General features: G+C 34.9%; 1 protein-coding gene across 4 annotated transcripts in view; it reads right to left on the reverse strand.

Annotated features, from left to right (window-relative positions):
• Nucleotides 1–16496, reverse strand: part of LOC105492606 (LDL receptor related protein 1B) — a 1932714-nt gene that overhangs the window by 809446 nt on the left and 1106772 nt on the right. For all 4 annotated transcript variants that reach the window (XR_011609732.1, XM_011759820.3, XM_011759819.3 and 1 more), the window contains exon 11: nt 12633–12869. Coding sequence is in view for 3 of the 4 variants with exons in the window: in XM_011759820.3 (XP_011758122.2) it covers nt 12633–12869 (237 nt within the window). In the remaining variant the exon portion in view is untranslated. The remainder of the gene's footprint in view (nt 1–12632; nt 12870–16496) is intronic.

Below are 16496 nucleotides of genomic sequence, written 5' to 3' on the forward strand. Positions count from 1 at the left end.
TGCTGGCACCTTGTTGATGTACCTCCTACCTCTAGAACTGTGAACAATAAATATTTTCATTTAACCCAAACAAAATTCCCACATTTCTACATTTTATATTTTTTGAGTTTTTGAAGCTTTAGTTTGGTATGATTTTTGAGATAAAACTTTAACTTCCTCCCAAGTGAATAGACCGTTATTTCAATTCCATTCTTTGAGTGTGCTTCTAGGGGTGTAATTAAAGTAGCTGGGATGGACTGAACTGGACTCATTATTTTAAGTACAGTTAATTATTAACTTGTTTTAAAGAGTGCCTTAAGGCCTTTAAAAAAATGTCTTTTAGTTTTTATTAGGACCATGGTGTTTCTCTTTCTCAACTCTTATATTTCAAGTTTACACCTACGGTGTTTTAAGCTATGGTTTCTGATGATCTTGTTGGTCACAGTCTGGTTCAATCTGTATTCTAATTAGGAAATTCTCATTATTTATGATCACTGATGTTATATTTTTCAATTTCCCAGGACAGTTATCAATTTCTTTTTTAAAAATATCTTTTCAGTATTGTTATGGTCGCAAAGTAAAGTTGAATTATTTGCTTAACCTTATAATTAGTCCTTCGTTTCATTTATTATTTCACAGATGCATCCAATAAGAAGACAAACTCTTTGTGAACAACAACCTGATCTTTTCAAAAACTTTGCCTTCTATCTGACAGATATTTGGCAATTATATGATATTTTTGTAGGTAAATAGAAATCTTTATAAAAAAATAAGGATCAGGTTTATAGATAACCTTTAATCATATCATCCTGTACCATCTCTTTAAATAAAAGGTTTGTTCTGATAATATAACACATAAACCAACTTTTTCTTCTTGTAAAGTGAAAACTCTCAGTGCTACATTCATTTTTTGGTTAAAAAAATACAAAATTTGCTTATTGGAAATAGAAAACTCTTAAATCTTTTTGCATCAAGTAAAACGCCTTTATGTGTAAACTGTGGTTGTTTAAAGCATCACAAGGGACTCACATATATTCATGGAAGTGCTGAACTATTTTTAATTGATTCTAATGCAAAGGAAAAGGGAAAGAGAGCAGTTTTAAAAACTATTTCCATCCTGTTCCTCAAATTCTTATTTGCATTAATGAATTATAAACATTCAGAGCTCGGCTTTGCTTAAGATGCAAAAAGCCACAAAAGAATAACAGTAAGAGTAAACCCAATAATCTACAAGATCACAACTTTACTTGAATCCAAACAAAAGCTGAGGTCTCAAGACAGCAAAATGCATTGAAATGCAAAGAGTAACAGGCCTTTTGCAGGAAAAACAGAACACATAAAGTATTACTCCTTTGTCAGAGATGGAAGAGGCGACTACCGTAATAGCAGATTTAAAAAAAAAAAAAGCTATAATTATAAAATATTCTTAAAACTGAGTGTGGTTTAATGTGAGAGTTTAGAATCCCTGGAAATACCCAACACAAAGAATTCTTTTCCACTGAATTTACAAAAGAAAGACGGAAGGCAGAACAGGAAACCTGAGAGAGACCCCTGAGTGTCTCACAAACATGAAGCCCCATCCAATCCTGACTCTTCTCTCAAACACAGGAAAACCCCTAAACCACTGGGGAAGAGGAAGATCTTCCACCTCCCTGAAACAAGACAGAGGTCCTGTGAAGTAGGTATAAACAAACAATCTGCCTGTAGAAATGGAGCAGGGAACCATCTCTCCTCCAAAGGCAAAGTAAGCTGCAAAGACAAGTTATCATTGAAGCAAAAGTAAAAGGCAAAGGCCTATGTTCCTGAGGGAGGGGTAAGAAATTCCCCTGGTCTCGTACAAGCTTGTTAGTCATAGCAAGCAAGGCTAGTATATTGCTTGGAAATGGGTACAAAATGTTATTGCCACTGGTCCCAGACAAAAAGGTACAACACTCAGGGAAGAATAGGAGCAAAAGTTGTCTGACCCTAGAAGAGGGGCACAAAAATTGCTTGGACCCAAAATTCTACATTGATATAAAAAAAAAGACAATTGCTACCCTGGGGATGGGGCAGAAGATTATCTCCTGCCCCAAATCCCCCCAGATATAAGGGAGAGTTTCACTGCCAGGGGAGGAGAAGGGCCCACCTTCAAAACCCAGACACACAGGACCTAAGACCAAGACGGGAACAAGAGAAAAGAGAACCTTTTTTGCACCCACCATGAATCTTCCACTTAGCAACAGGTCACAGCATTCCACTGTTGAGAGAAGGATAAGAGCGTGAGAGAGACTTTCCAGTGAGGCAGATATGCAGAAAATATTGAAAACTGAGGGATGAATAGACATATTCCAGGTCCCACCCTAAGCACAAGGTAGCATCTGTCCACCAAGGGAGGGATCTGAAAGCTTTGGTTCCGTAAAGGTAACTACAACAGAAACAAAACCCAAATCCAGCCTATTTGATTGGCCAAATCCTCAACACTAATAAACTGACATTAAATATGCTTTTTCTCCAGACATAAATTTTACTTATGTGAACCTCTAAAATAGGAAGGAGAGGATGGAGGGAGACTTTTCATCTCAACTCTAGTAGATGGAGCTTCTGCGGTGCCTCTATGAGGACTTTGAACTGAGCTCTCTACAGTTGATTTTTTTTTTTCCACGCATGAAACTCACATCTCAGAATGTCTCACCTCTGGCTCACACTTGAGAAAGCTAAACACATTCTATAGGATAGTAGGCAGGATAGTGTTGGCTGATTTGCACTATGACTGTACTCCCAGAGTTTATTGGGGCAAAAGGCTCACAGTAATTTTGCAGACCAAAGGCAGACCACATAGGATAGAATTCTGGCATATAGATATCTTTGATCTAGTGCAACAAGTTTGTCTAGCTGGATACAGGGATTCAAACAGTAAGAGAACAGACATTCAGAGAGGCAAAGTAACAAGCAAAAGCTTCATGTTCTTTGGCCAAAGGAAATGAAATTAAAAAGATTCAGCAGAAAGAAGACTTTCAAAAACCTTGGCAAGCACAGACACACTCAGACACACACATGTGTGTGCACACACACATACACACACATCCATACCCCTCAAGAGAGTTCATTTCAAAAGATCTACTAGGCTCACAAAGAGGCTGAAATACAACAGGACTAGTTCAGATAAGATTCTCTTTATCTCCTTATCTCTCTTTACTACTCTTACCTCTTCCAATCAATGTTGAGAGAAGCTCAACATTGGACATCAGAAGCTAACAAGCAGGGACATACAGCTATTCCACCCAAGAAAGTAAAAAATAAAAATAATTTTAAAAAAGCTAGCAAGCTGGGAGGGGTAGGAAAATAAATACAGGGAAGAGAAACAGAGAATGCAACAAATATACCCTCCTGTCTTCTCCAGGCTAGAGGCAGCACAAATAGGAAACAAGTAAGATTCAATGATGCATTGAGTTTAGAATTTTGATTTGTATGTATATATGGTAGACTATGCATTCTAATTACCAAATTGAGGTTGCATTTCTGACTTAAAATGACTGACAGTTCTGTCTACTACTTAGTGTAAACCAAAAGGATTGGGATTTGACCAAGTTTTGATCTGGAATGAGAAAGATTACTGAGTTAATTTTAAAGGTCAGTGGGAGGTAAAAATAAAGTTATGCTTTAGTTATGTCAGAGTCACATTTTTAAACATACTGGTTACACAATGACTATTAATACTCCCTACAATATTCCCATAATAGTTAATGTCATGGGAATTTTCTCAGCATGTATTATGGGTATTGTCCAGTTTCACAATTTCAGGTAGTGTTTCCTACTTTGGTATCCCCAAAGTAAAGTCAGTCTAGACTAATCATATCGTATTGAGAAATTTGTTTAATTAACCTAAGCAATAGTATAAATAAAGTTCGTAATAGTATTCCTAAGTGAATGAAGAATTCCTAAGGGACTTCTGAAGTAGCAACTAAGAATTCCATAATGCCAAGTATGATAAAGTAAGTGGGTTGGATGTATTTATGTTAAGTCATGCTGAATATTGGTAATTTATTTAAGTGTGTAAGAAAATTACCAATCAGAATGTTTATTAATGTAACAATTATATATATATAAATACAATAGTCTTCACTTAACCATGGTTTTACTTTCCATGGTTTCAGTTACTCTGTCAGCCACACTCTGAAAATACTAAATGGAAAATTCCAGAATTAAACAACTCATAAGTTTTAAATTGCCTGTTGCTCTGAGTAAGATTTTGAAACCTTGCACTGTCATTTCACTCAGTCCTGGTTAGCATGGGAATCATTGCTTTATCCTGCATATCCACACTCTATGTTAACTATCTGGTATTCACTTACTGGCCACCCAGGTTGTAAGATTGACAGACCACAAGAAGAGTGAGTATAGTACAGTAAGAGCTCTTCTGAGCTCACATGTGTATATGCATATGGGTGTATTTTGCCAGACTTGCATCTAATTATAATAGAGGTCAAATTTTGTACTCTTGGGCCTATACTTTATGTAAAATTATAAAAATCACTGTTGGGGACTGTAATCCCAGCACTTTGTGAGGTTGAGGCAGGTGGATCACCTGAGCCCAGGAGTTTGCAACTCCTGTTATAACACTATATTTTTATAATTGTTCTATTTTATTGTCATTATTGTTATGAGCCTCTTACTGTGCCCATTTATAACTTAAACTTTATCATAGGTATGTGTGCATAAGAAAAAACATGGTGTATAAATAGGGTTCAACACTATCCATGGTTTCAGGTATCCACTGAGGGTTTTTGAACTTACCTACCTCCAATAAAGGGGACTACCGTAGCTGTATGGGACTTTAGAGGTTACCATGTACTCTCATCTTCTCTCTTTCAACCTTCCCAGCAATCTAACTTTATAAGATAATAGACTTCTTTACAGAAGTTTCTAGAGCTCTTTTGAGCTCACATGTGTATATGCATACAGGTGTATTTTGTGTTTGTCAATACTTGTGGATATGTACACATACCTATTTTGGGTGAACATAAATAAAAGAAAGGATGTCTTCTCCTCTGTGTTTACTAGAACCCTCTAGCCACTACAGCCAATTCCATCTTTTTGTCATTTGATAGCTCTTGTAACCCAGATTTTAATCTCATGTCTTCTTTTCAGACAAAAAATACATATATTGGTTCAAATTATTTTTCAAAGATCTCATGTAGTTCTGAAGAAATGGAAAATATGAGAAATAAATATTTACAAACTAAATGTGAAACTGAACACTGTTTTCAAGAATCAAATCTCAAGTAAATTCTATGAAAATATCTTATTCACAGTCAAGCAGAGTCAGTAAGTGCAAACAGGCTATATTCTTGACGCTCAGTGTGATAACAATATTCATTGATCTCAAGAGTTTCAAATGCTGACAAATCTCTCCTTTACAGTTTTAATTAGAATATATTGCGTGACTGACAAATGTACTAATTATTTCCTTTACTAGTTTGTCAGAGTATATATCTTAGAGTCTTAAGGCTTTTCTTCAAGAAAAAGTTCAGAGTTAAAGGCAGAAAAATAAGATTGATATTTACCTGAAATCCAATAACAAAGAGTAAAGGCTTGTTCTTAATTTAAAATGTTTTATAAGACTTTATCCTTTTTAAAGTTCATAAGAACACGCTAACGTAATTCATTAGTGTTATCTCAGCATGTTTGCTTCATTACTATGAAACTCAATCTTTATGAGAAATTCTAACAAAGATGTATAATGCTGAAGATCATTGAAATCCAAGGATAAGAGGTGACTTAAAGGTGCAGAAAATGATAATCCTACTATAAGGTCAGTGTCATTCAGGTACAGATTACATCCTGTAATCTGTTGTGTGTGCCTGCCCTAGGGTTATTTAGAGTAGAGGCTAACCTATTTCTGGAGTTCTGAAGTGGGTCTTAAGCTGGTGACTGTATGTGTGCACATGTGTATGTGTGTGTCTGTGTGTCAGTAGTAGGGTTTCTAACTAATAGAATGATAAATCAGGGAATAATTGATGGGCTATACATTTCAACCCATGATTGGAGGGACAGCTGATTATAAAATCCACAGGGCAGTTCTGAAGATGCTGGGGACAGGACTGAGCTGAAGAACAGGGCTTGGCCCTTCAATTGCCAAATAAGCAATCACATGGATATAGCACCATCCTTCCATAGTATGTGAACAAATGAACTTTAAACACATCTTTTAGAGAATATGTTTGACAGGAAGAGACTGCTTCCCATTCTTCCTGGCTATTCTTCTCTTCATAATGTCATAAAAGAGAAACCTACCTTGGATCATGTCAAACTTATTCATTATTCTCTAACTTTATAGCTCCTAAAAGTGCCTTCATTTAAAGGAAGACCTCAGCTTTCCAGGTATTTACAGGAGCTATGAAATTAAAGAGTAATGTATAATTTTGAACAGGATCCAAGTGCCCTTCTGATATTATAAGGTGGAAACATGTGCACGTACTCCTTATGTCAATCAAATAGAACACACCTTCATACATAAGGTCAGTACATCAGCATAGCAAGTGGGGAAGAGCACTGACTCTGCCAGTTTCCTATTGTTGCTGTAACAAATTGCCGCAAACTTGGTGGCTTAAACAACATAAATTTATTCTTTGACAATTCTGAAGGTCAATATCCAGGATTGGTTTCACCGGGCTAAAGTCTGAGTGCTGGCAGAGCTGGTTCCTTCTGGGGACTCTCAGGAAGAGCCCATTTCTTTGTCCTTTCCAGCTTCTAGAAGCCACTTGCCTTTCTTGGCTCAGGGACCTTTCCTTGTATTATGCCAACCTCTTGCTTCCATAGTCACAACTCCTACTTCCTCCTTTGTCCTGCCCCCCCCCGCCCCTTATAAATTTCCCTGTGATTACATTTAGGGTACCTCCAGATAAATCAAGATAATTTCTGATCTCAAGATCCTCAACACATGCATAGTTACAGCTGTATGGGAGGAACAAGTTCTAACGTTCTCTAGCACTGCAGGGAGTGAACATGGTTAACACTAATTTGGTACGTTTTCAAAACACTACAAAGATTCTGAATGGTCACAACATAAAGAAATGATAAATGTTTGTGGTGATGAATAGGCTAATTTACCTGATTTGATCATTACTTGTTGTATCATGTATGTATATGTACAAGTATTACTGTGTAGCCTATAAATATGTACAATTATTATGTGTCAACAAATTTTTTTTAAAAAAGCAGCATCTTCCTCCCACCAAAAATTCTTTCACTTAATCACACCTGCAAGTCTCCTTTTCCATACAAGGTAACAGTCAAAGGTTCTGGGGATGAGGATCTGGATATTATTTGGAGAGCATCGTTCAGCATACCACAGACTCCAAAATCAGATCACAGGAACTTGCATATCAGTATCTCTGAGACAATGTTCCAAGGATGTCTCACATTTCTGTCCACCTTGGGAAAAGAGAAGCCAAGTGCCTTAGACTCTATTTTCAAGGATGTTAATAAGGTGTCCTTCGAAGATAGAGATTACATTTCTCTCTGAAGCAAAAGGCAGGTTTGCTTATAGGTTTAGAAGATGGAGAAAATAACTTTCTGGAGCAATGAACAGGCATGCTTACTGTTAGAGAGAAAAACAAAAAAAAAAAGGTGTTCCCTAAGCTCCAGATTCTTCTCTTGTAACAGGTGCCATGGTATGTGCAGGTGTCACCTTTGGGTTACCCTGTGGGTAATAAAGATCAGGATCCTGAAACAAAATTATGGATATTCTGGCTATTGTTATTGATCTTAGTAACAAACTGTATTTTGTCTCAGAAGTTTCATGTCTTCTGCCAGCATCCAAGAAAGTGTAGCAGGCTAATGTTTTAGCTTGCAAATATAATAAAATCTCAGCACTTTCACAGTTCTTGACAAGTGGTATCACCTACTAGCTATGTGACTTTAAGAAATGACTTCACTTGTCTGAGTTTCAATTTCCAATTTATAAAATGGAGCTAATAATAATGCTGACCTCAGGGAGTTGTTGAGTGGATTGTACGGGACAATGAACATAAGGTGAGCAATACTGATACACAGTAAGTACTCATTAAATGTTCACTATTATTGCTGTCATTGATTTTATTATCACAAAATAAGGTGGTATAGTCTAAAATTAAAAAGACACATCTAGAGGACAAAATGTTTTGCCAAACTTGCATCTAATTATAAAAGAGGTCTAATTTTGTACTCTTGGGCCCATACTTTATGTAAAATTATAAAAATCACTGTTGGGAACTATAATCACAGCACTTTGTGAGGCTGAGGCAGGTGGATCACTTGAGCCCAGGAGTTTGCAACCAGCTGGGGCAACATGGTAAAAGGCTGTCACTACAAAAAAAAAAAAAAAAATAGCTGAGTATGGTGGCACACGCCTGTGATCCTAGCCACTCGAGAGGCTGAGGAGGGAAGATCACTTGTGGGCAGGGGGAGGAGTTTGCAGTGAGTCGTGATCACACCACTGTGCTCCAACCTGGGCAGAGTAAGACTCTGTCTCAAAAAAAAAAAAAAAAAAAAAAAAAAAAAGAAAAGAAAAGAATAACAGTTGGGAAGAACTGTACATAGAAATCTTACGTTTGCATTGTTTTACTTGCAGTATGACTTATGACTTGAAGTAGATGAATTGAATCTTAGCTCATCAATGCCACAACAAAAGCAGCAGCAAAATTATCACCCTTTTCAACCCACATTATCCCTGTATGTCTATTTTGAAAAAAAGCTTGGTAAAAAAAGGCTCTGTGTTATGTAAAACAGTGACCTCAAGTCCCCAGTTTAATTATGGGATCTATTGAAACTATAGTTTTTCTGTTAAAGCTGCAAGCATTAATAACTTTCAAATCTAGGTAAAAATGCTTTGAATTCTTTTAAGTATTTTAAAAATATGAAATGATATGAAAGGTTATTTTAACATTTCTTCTATTTAAATATCTGTGTTTGAGTAGAATTAAGGTATACAGTATAAAAACAAGTACTGAACTAGTGGAATACATGTAACAATAAATTGAATAGTAAATTATCATTTTTATATTTTTTCCTTTGTGCTAAAATTATAATTCATATTACAATGAAAAATAAATCTTGGAAAAGATACCCAAGAAGATAAAAATGCATTCAGTCTTAGAAAGGGCATCTATCTTGTTCTGTTAGAGAAAGTAACAATTATACCTGGCAAGAATGGCTAAATTCTCTAATCATTTAATCTAATTTTGCCTCCTGTTGATACTCCTTTTATTTTCTAGCACAGTACCCTACTTTAGTTTCTGTATAGCACTTATCATTATCTTATTCATTTATGTGTTTACTTGCTTATTATTTCCTTTCCGCTGTTGGATATAAGCTAAATATGAAGCTTTATCCTCTTTACTGAAGCATTCCAATCACCTAGAACAGCACCTGGCCCCGATACGGCATTCACCTTTTATTGACTGAAAAATAATAAATCAAGTAATTAAGTTTTTAAAAAGGAAGAGTATGAATTTCACAAAAATTTTGACAAAAAATTCTAGGTAGGTGAAAAAATACATGTAGTAAATATCTTGTCCTTATGGAAGTTTATCTTTAAAAAATCAGTAATATATTTTCATTTAGCAAATGAAATGAGATACAGGTAAATATAACAAATGGACAATTTCCTTTCTCATTTATTTAACTGCTGTTTTCACCCACGAGATTCCTCAAACAAAGCCAACAGTATATGCAACATTTAGGGGCTTTTCAATAAACCTCTAGGAGAGAAAAAAAATCAAAGAATGAATAAAGGTGGATTTTTTTTGGAAATGCTGTTGGTTTTTATTTCTTCAGAGGGAGAATCTGAGTTTACATAAAAGATGTCCAAGATATTTATATTTACAAACAGCAAACTCTTTATATCCTTGTACGTCAAACTATATAAATTTATCAACGTCTCAGAATTTCTATCAAACTTCTAAATCATTTGTCAAACTAAGCATTGCTTCGCAGTCTTCAGGTTCAATGGTAGACACTCTAAGTAAGTGAATACACATAGAATTTAATTTTTCTGATGCCAAGAATGACAAGTTTTCATTTGCCAAATCTAAGTCTCTGCTTTGACATGTTAATCTCATATTGTAATGTGTATCATTATTCTCTTTAATGGAAAGAAAAAAGATAAACTAATAAAAAGATATTAAGCTGTTCCTTCTGTAGAAAGACAAAAATGTTAAATATATTTCAGGTGTGAAAATTTGCAAAATGTTCTCATAACCTTCATACTGTCAAAGCAGTGCTGGACAGATGTGCCTTGCGGTCATTGTGGCTATTAGAGTTGATCTCTGTTGTGATGGGTGGAAGGCAAAGAACCACCAATGTCCTTGATATTGTTCTCAAAGTTAGGATTATTAGCAGGAACATCAAGTCATAGTACAGGAACTGACACAATTTAAAAGGAAACCAAGAACTCTCTCTGTTACATATTTTAGTCCTTCTTGAAAATGTGTGTGTTGGCCGGGCATGGTGACTCATGCCTGTAATCCCAGCTCTTTGGGAGGCTGAGGCAGGCAGATCCCCTGAGGTCGGGGGTTTCAGTCCAACCTGGACAACATGGTGAAACCCCATCTCTAGTAAAAATACAAAAACAAGTTGGGCGTGGTGGTGCACACCTGCAATCCCAGTTACTCAGGAGGCTGAGGCAGGAGAATCACTTAACCTTCGGAGGCAGAGGTTGCAGTGAGTCGAGATTGCACCACTGCGCTCCAGCCTCGGTGACAGAGTGAGACTCTACCAAAAACTAATAATAATCATAATAATAAATGAAAGTGTCTGAGTCAAAAACAAAACAATGTAAATGTTATTTACATAGACAGAATGTGCAATTTCATTGTCCATCTAAAACTGTCAAGACCCTATCATCTGCTATCACATTAAGAGAAAAGTAGGAAGACAGCCTCTGTCACATCTAATTTAAAGTGAAAATCTTAACTTTATTTAGCTACTCCTTCAGAATTTTAAATTATGGAGGATTTACATTGCCTTAATCAGTAAATTACAAGACAGACAAAAACAGGGATGTTTTTATTTTAGATAGAAAGTATACTTTTTATCAGGTTTGATTTAAAGTAAAGTTGTGTTGAATGAAGAATATTCTCATGCTCTCATTTCCTCTAAAAGATTGGAGAGACCTCCATTTACTACCATCCACGCTGTAAATAATTTTAGTCTATCTCTCTGCTTTTATTTTCTCACATTTTCTCATCTCAATCGAGTTCTGATTCATTCTGCACCCAACAACCAGATTGATCCTCCTAAAATATCACTTTGTTCACATTATTCTTTGACTCGAAAGCATTTCCTTTTATGCCTTTGGGATTTTTTCCAAACTCCTTCACTTACATTCCAGGCCCTTTATTTTAGCGCCTTTCACTTTCCACTCTCTTCTGACATTATTACCTGCAAAGGAAACCTCCAGTAGCTTTCCATTTAGGTCCTCCACATCCTCTTTCTAGAGATTGTGCTTTTCTTTTTTTCTCATGGAATTTCTGGTTGCAGAAACGTCTCCTCTCTCTAACATTTCTCCATTAAGATTTAGCCCAAATACCATAGCCTGCCCAAGGAGTTCTCTGAGTATACCCACATAAAGATACCTCTTGCTTCCTGTGAATAGCCATTACACAAGTATTCTCTATTGCTCATATATATCTTTAAGACAGCTTCAAACTTATTAATTAAATGCTGCAATGCCTTTAAACTTTTTGTGTGCTTGTATCATCTCTAAAGGTAGACTACAAACCCCTTGAAGGCAGAAGTCATTCCCTAAAATTCCTTTTATCTCCTGAGATATAGCTACCATGATGTCCTTCATAAAATAAGCACACAATTAATGTTCCTCAAATCATGTATTTCTAAAATATTCAAGAAGTAAGCAGACTTTATATATGAGGAAACAGGTCCAGAATCATTTGTTAACATGCCTAAAAATGACTGGCAGCCAGTGAAGATCTGGTTTGATTTATTATTTGCAATATTTTCTACTGATACCAAAGTTAACATTGTTTTGTTACTAGATTACTTGTTCCTAAGCAAAATAATTTATAAAATACATTGATTTTATTAAAATGTACATATATCTGTTTGCATGCATATAACTTATATATGTACCTATAAATAAAAATAGGTATAAATGTATTAAGTTTCTCTGGAGATACTGATATTACAAGGGCAACTCTAGTAAACTTCATTTCAGTGATGTGTAAAGTAAAAAATAAAATGGAAGAATTGTGAGGACAATGTGGACATTGATATTTTTCATGCATTTTGAGTGACATGATCAATAGTCTAATGAAAACCAACTGTTATGAAAGTCTCTGAAATCCTATTAAATTTTGCGTTCTACCATACAGCACTGTAAACATATCAGTGTAAACTGACATTTCCCAGAAGATGGATAATAGTTCAATTTTAATCCTGATAATATTTAGAGTATAGGAGATGACAGCAAGTGCCATTTTATAATGAAGGTTTTAATACACTGGCAAATGAAAACAGAGAAACAATGTTACTGAAGACATAACATTAAAAAATATTTTTGAACCAACCAGAAGAACTTGAGTTCTGGTTAAAACCAGTCTGACACACACTGGATTTATCCTTTTAAAGTGCTTTATCTCTGAGTAGTTTGATGTTAATGTCACAGTGTCACTTACCATCTTTCAGGATGGTTTCTCGTTCTGTGCCATCTATCTTCTGCCGGCCAATTAGGAAACTGGTGGTGTCAGCAAAGTAGATGTAATTGGTTTCTGCGTGAAAATCTAAAGCACGAGGGTTTACCAGATTTTCTATGGGGATCATGTATTCATCAGCTATCTTGGTATTCAAGTCCATTCCTCTAACAATTCCTGGGCGTCCTTTCCCATAAAAGAGGAACAACTCATTCTTTGGTCCTGCAAAGGAAAGATTACAAATATAAACAACTGATGCTGCTTAATCTTCTTTACACTGTATAATGCCACCGTTTAATTAACTGGCACAATTAGCGTTTTTTAAAATTCAATGCTAAAAATTAAACTCTAAAATATGCCAAATGTATCTTGTAGTTTTGATGCAAGAAGGCCAGCTAATTGCATTACTTTAATTAAAACAGAAATTACTTCTGCGAATGGGTTATAGGTAGTTAATTATCCTTTTGTCTGTAACTGTCTGGATAGCAAAAACATGACAGATCATTAGATAACTTGTAACTTGTAAAATAGGCATTTATTAAAACATCCGGCACATTTAATTTTATAATGCATTACAATCTATCTAGCATTTTCTGTCGATACTAACTGTACCATTCATTATATTTGACAATGCTAAAATCTTTAGAAAATTTAAGGCACGCCAACCCCAAGTTTTCATCTACGAATTGTCAGAGGTAAACAAAGAATCATATAATATCACTAACTTGCTTGTGAATATATTACAGTTGCCTGAACATGTGACTTATTCTTTTAGAAATGAAATTAAATACCAGTTATAGCATCCCTTTTTCTTCAAATTTTAATTAGAATGTTAGAGGCTGATGCTGTCTGACAGTAACTCTGATGAACAACACAGGCCTTATCAAAAACAAAAGAAAAACGAAAACCCCAAACAAAAAACTGTCTCCTGAGTTTAAAATGTCAGCATCAAAGTAGCTCTTTCTATAGAGTGAATTCCCTGTTTTGGACTTCTATATAAAAATATACACAAGATTCTCCAATTACCGGGGCATCTTATGCTTGGTTTACTGTATATAATTTTACAGGAAATAATTTTTATATAAAAGGAAAAACATACTGAGGTTTATTAATAAAACTGAAGATACAAAAGACTCAGCTGTATTTGGATAACCACACAATAATTAATATTCATAATAAGGTAAAATAATATTAAAATTTGGAAAATAATAAAAATAAGCAATTATTTATACACCTAAAAATACAAAGTATATTAACATTTACATTTATTTTCTTGTGTTTTTTAAATTAGTGTAATTGAATATTAAATATATATAAAAGAATGTCGATAACTTTAAAAAAAAATTTACTTAAAGTTCTGGGATACATGTGCAGAGTGTGCGGGTTTGTTACATAGATAGTATCCATGTGCCATGGTGGTTTGCTGCACCCATCAACTGGTCATCTAGGTTTTAAGTCCCACATGCAACTGGCATTTGTCCTAATGCTCTCCCTCCCCTTGCCCCTCATCCCTGACAGGCCCCGTTGTGTGTTGTTCCCCTCCCTGTGTCTATGTGTTCTCGTTGTTCAACTCCCACTTATAAGTGAGAACGTGCAGGGTTTGGTTACACCTTACACCTTATACAAAAATTAACTCAAGATGGATTAAAGACTTAAATGTAAACCAAAACCATAAAAATCCTAGAAGAAAAACTAGGGAATACCATTCATGACATAGGCATGGGCAACGACTTCATGACTAAAACACCAACAGGAATTGCAACAAAAGCCAAAGTTGACAAATGGGATCTAACTTAACCAAAGAGCTTCTGCACAGCAAAAGTTACTAGCATCAGAGTGAAGGGGCAACCTACAGAATGGGAGAAAAGTTTTGCAATCTACCCATTTGACAAAGGAGTAATAATCAGAATCTACAAGGAACTTAAACACATTCACAAGAAAAAAAAAATCAAAAAGTAGGCAAGGGATATGAACAGACACTTCTCAAAAGAAGACATTTATATGGCCAACAATCACGAATAAAAGCTCAACATCACTGGTCACTAGAGAAATGCAAATCAAAACCACAATGGGATACCATTTCACACCAGTCAAAATGGCAATGATTAAAAAGTCAGGAAACAACAGTTGCTGGCAAGGTTGTGGAGAAATAGAAAAGCTTTTACACTGTTGGTGGGAATGTAAATTAGTTCAACCATTCTGAAAATAGTTCAACCTTTCTGAATCACCACAGTGTGGCGATTCCTCAAGCATATAGAATCAGAAATACCGTTTTACTCAGCAATCCCATAACTGGGTATATACCCAAAGGATTATAAATCATTGTACTATAAAGATACATGCACATGTATGTTTACTGTAGCACTATTTAAATGGCAAAGACCTGGAACCAACACAAATGCCCATGAATGAGAGACTGGGTAAAGAAAATGTGGCACATACACACCATGGAATACTATGCAGCCATAAAAAAGAATGAGATCATGTCCTTTGCAGGGATATGGATGAAGCTGGAAGCCATCATTCTCAGCAAACTAGTACAGGAACTGATAACATATTTTAATATATAAATAATAAAAATAAAACAAATTCCAGGTACCTAGCACAAACGTGAAGAATATTTCCAGTACACTGGAAGACATAAATGTGCCCAAACTCACTCTCGTCCAACTCAGAAAGAGTCGATATCCTGATTGTTGTGTTTATTATGTATTTTTAAAAGAGTTTTAACACATACGCGGTGTATTTCCCAGCAGCAGATTGTTTAATTCTGCATGTTTGAATTGCATGTGTGAATCTTGTGATTAAACTTATTTTTTATTATACTCTTGATATTCATCCATTCTTCTTGTAATCAGAGTTTACTCATTTTCACTGCTGTATAACATTCCTTTGTATGACTATTTCATATTTAATGTATGTAGGTACTTTTTAAATGTATATTTACTTATATCAAAGTAGACACTCAATTTTATATTCTGCTCTTATTAATTTTAGAATCAAGATTATTATCTATATTGAACCATTATCTTAAGCCAAGCCTTGTTTCTGTTTGACATATAATAGTTTACCAACTAATTTTCCAAATAGTTTTCTGTTTTCATCATTATAATCATGATATAAGCATTTTTTTTTTTTCAATTTAGCATTTCACACATTTTCTTAGATGAAATTACGGAGCAGAGTACATTAACATCCTTGTCTTCATTGCCCTCATAGCCTTGCAGTGTCTACCTGATGTCAAGGGCATTTTCTTTTAAAATAATACTTTATGTTATTTTAAAGTATATTGATACATTTGAAAATCATTAACATTTTAAAGTATTTTCTATCCACATTAGATACATATATACTTCTATATTTTTCAAAAATTGGGATATTGTATATAAATTCTTTTCACTGTAATGACTTTTTGTCAAGCCATTAAAAAGTCTTCAAAAACATTTCTTTCAATGGCAGCATAAGATTCCTTACTAGAGAAGTAACATAATATAGTCAGCTGCTTACCTATTGTTGGACAGCTATATTGTTTCTGAGTTGCTGTTATTATAAATACATTTAATTTCCTTAATCAAAAGTAAAGAATTATAACTTGTTTAATTATGTTGTCAGTTTTATGATCATTATACTTATTAGCAAATGTCTTACCAATTGTGATATCAATTTCTAATTATATTAGCAATACATAGGAATAGCACCCATTTTGCTAAAATCTCAGCTCGTTGCAACCTCTGCATCCTGGGCTTAAGCTATCCTCCTACTTCAGCCTCTTAAGTAGCTGGGACTACAGGAGTGTGCCACCATGCCTGTCTAACGTTTATAGATTTTTAGAGACTAGGTTTTGCAATG

Source organism: Macaca nemestrina, chromosome 11 (genome assembly GCF_043159975.1).
Source record: "Macaca nemestrina isolate mMacNem1 chromosome 11, mMacNem.hap1, whole genome shotgun sequence".
In the NCBI taxonomy this organism is placed as follows: Eukaryota; Metazoa; Chordata; class Mammalia; order Primates; family Cercopithecidae; genus Macaca; species Macaca nemestrina.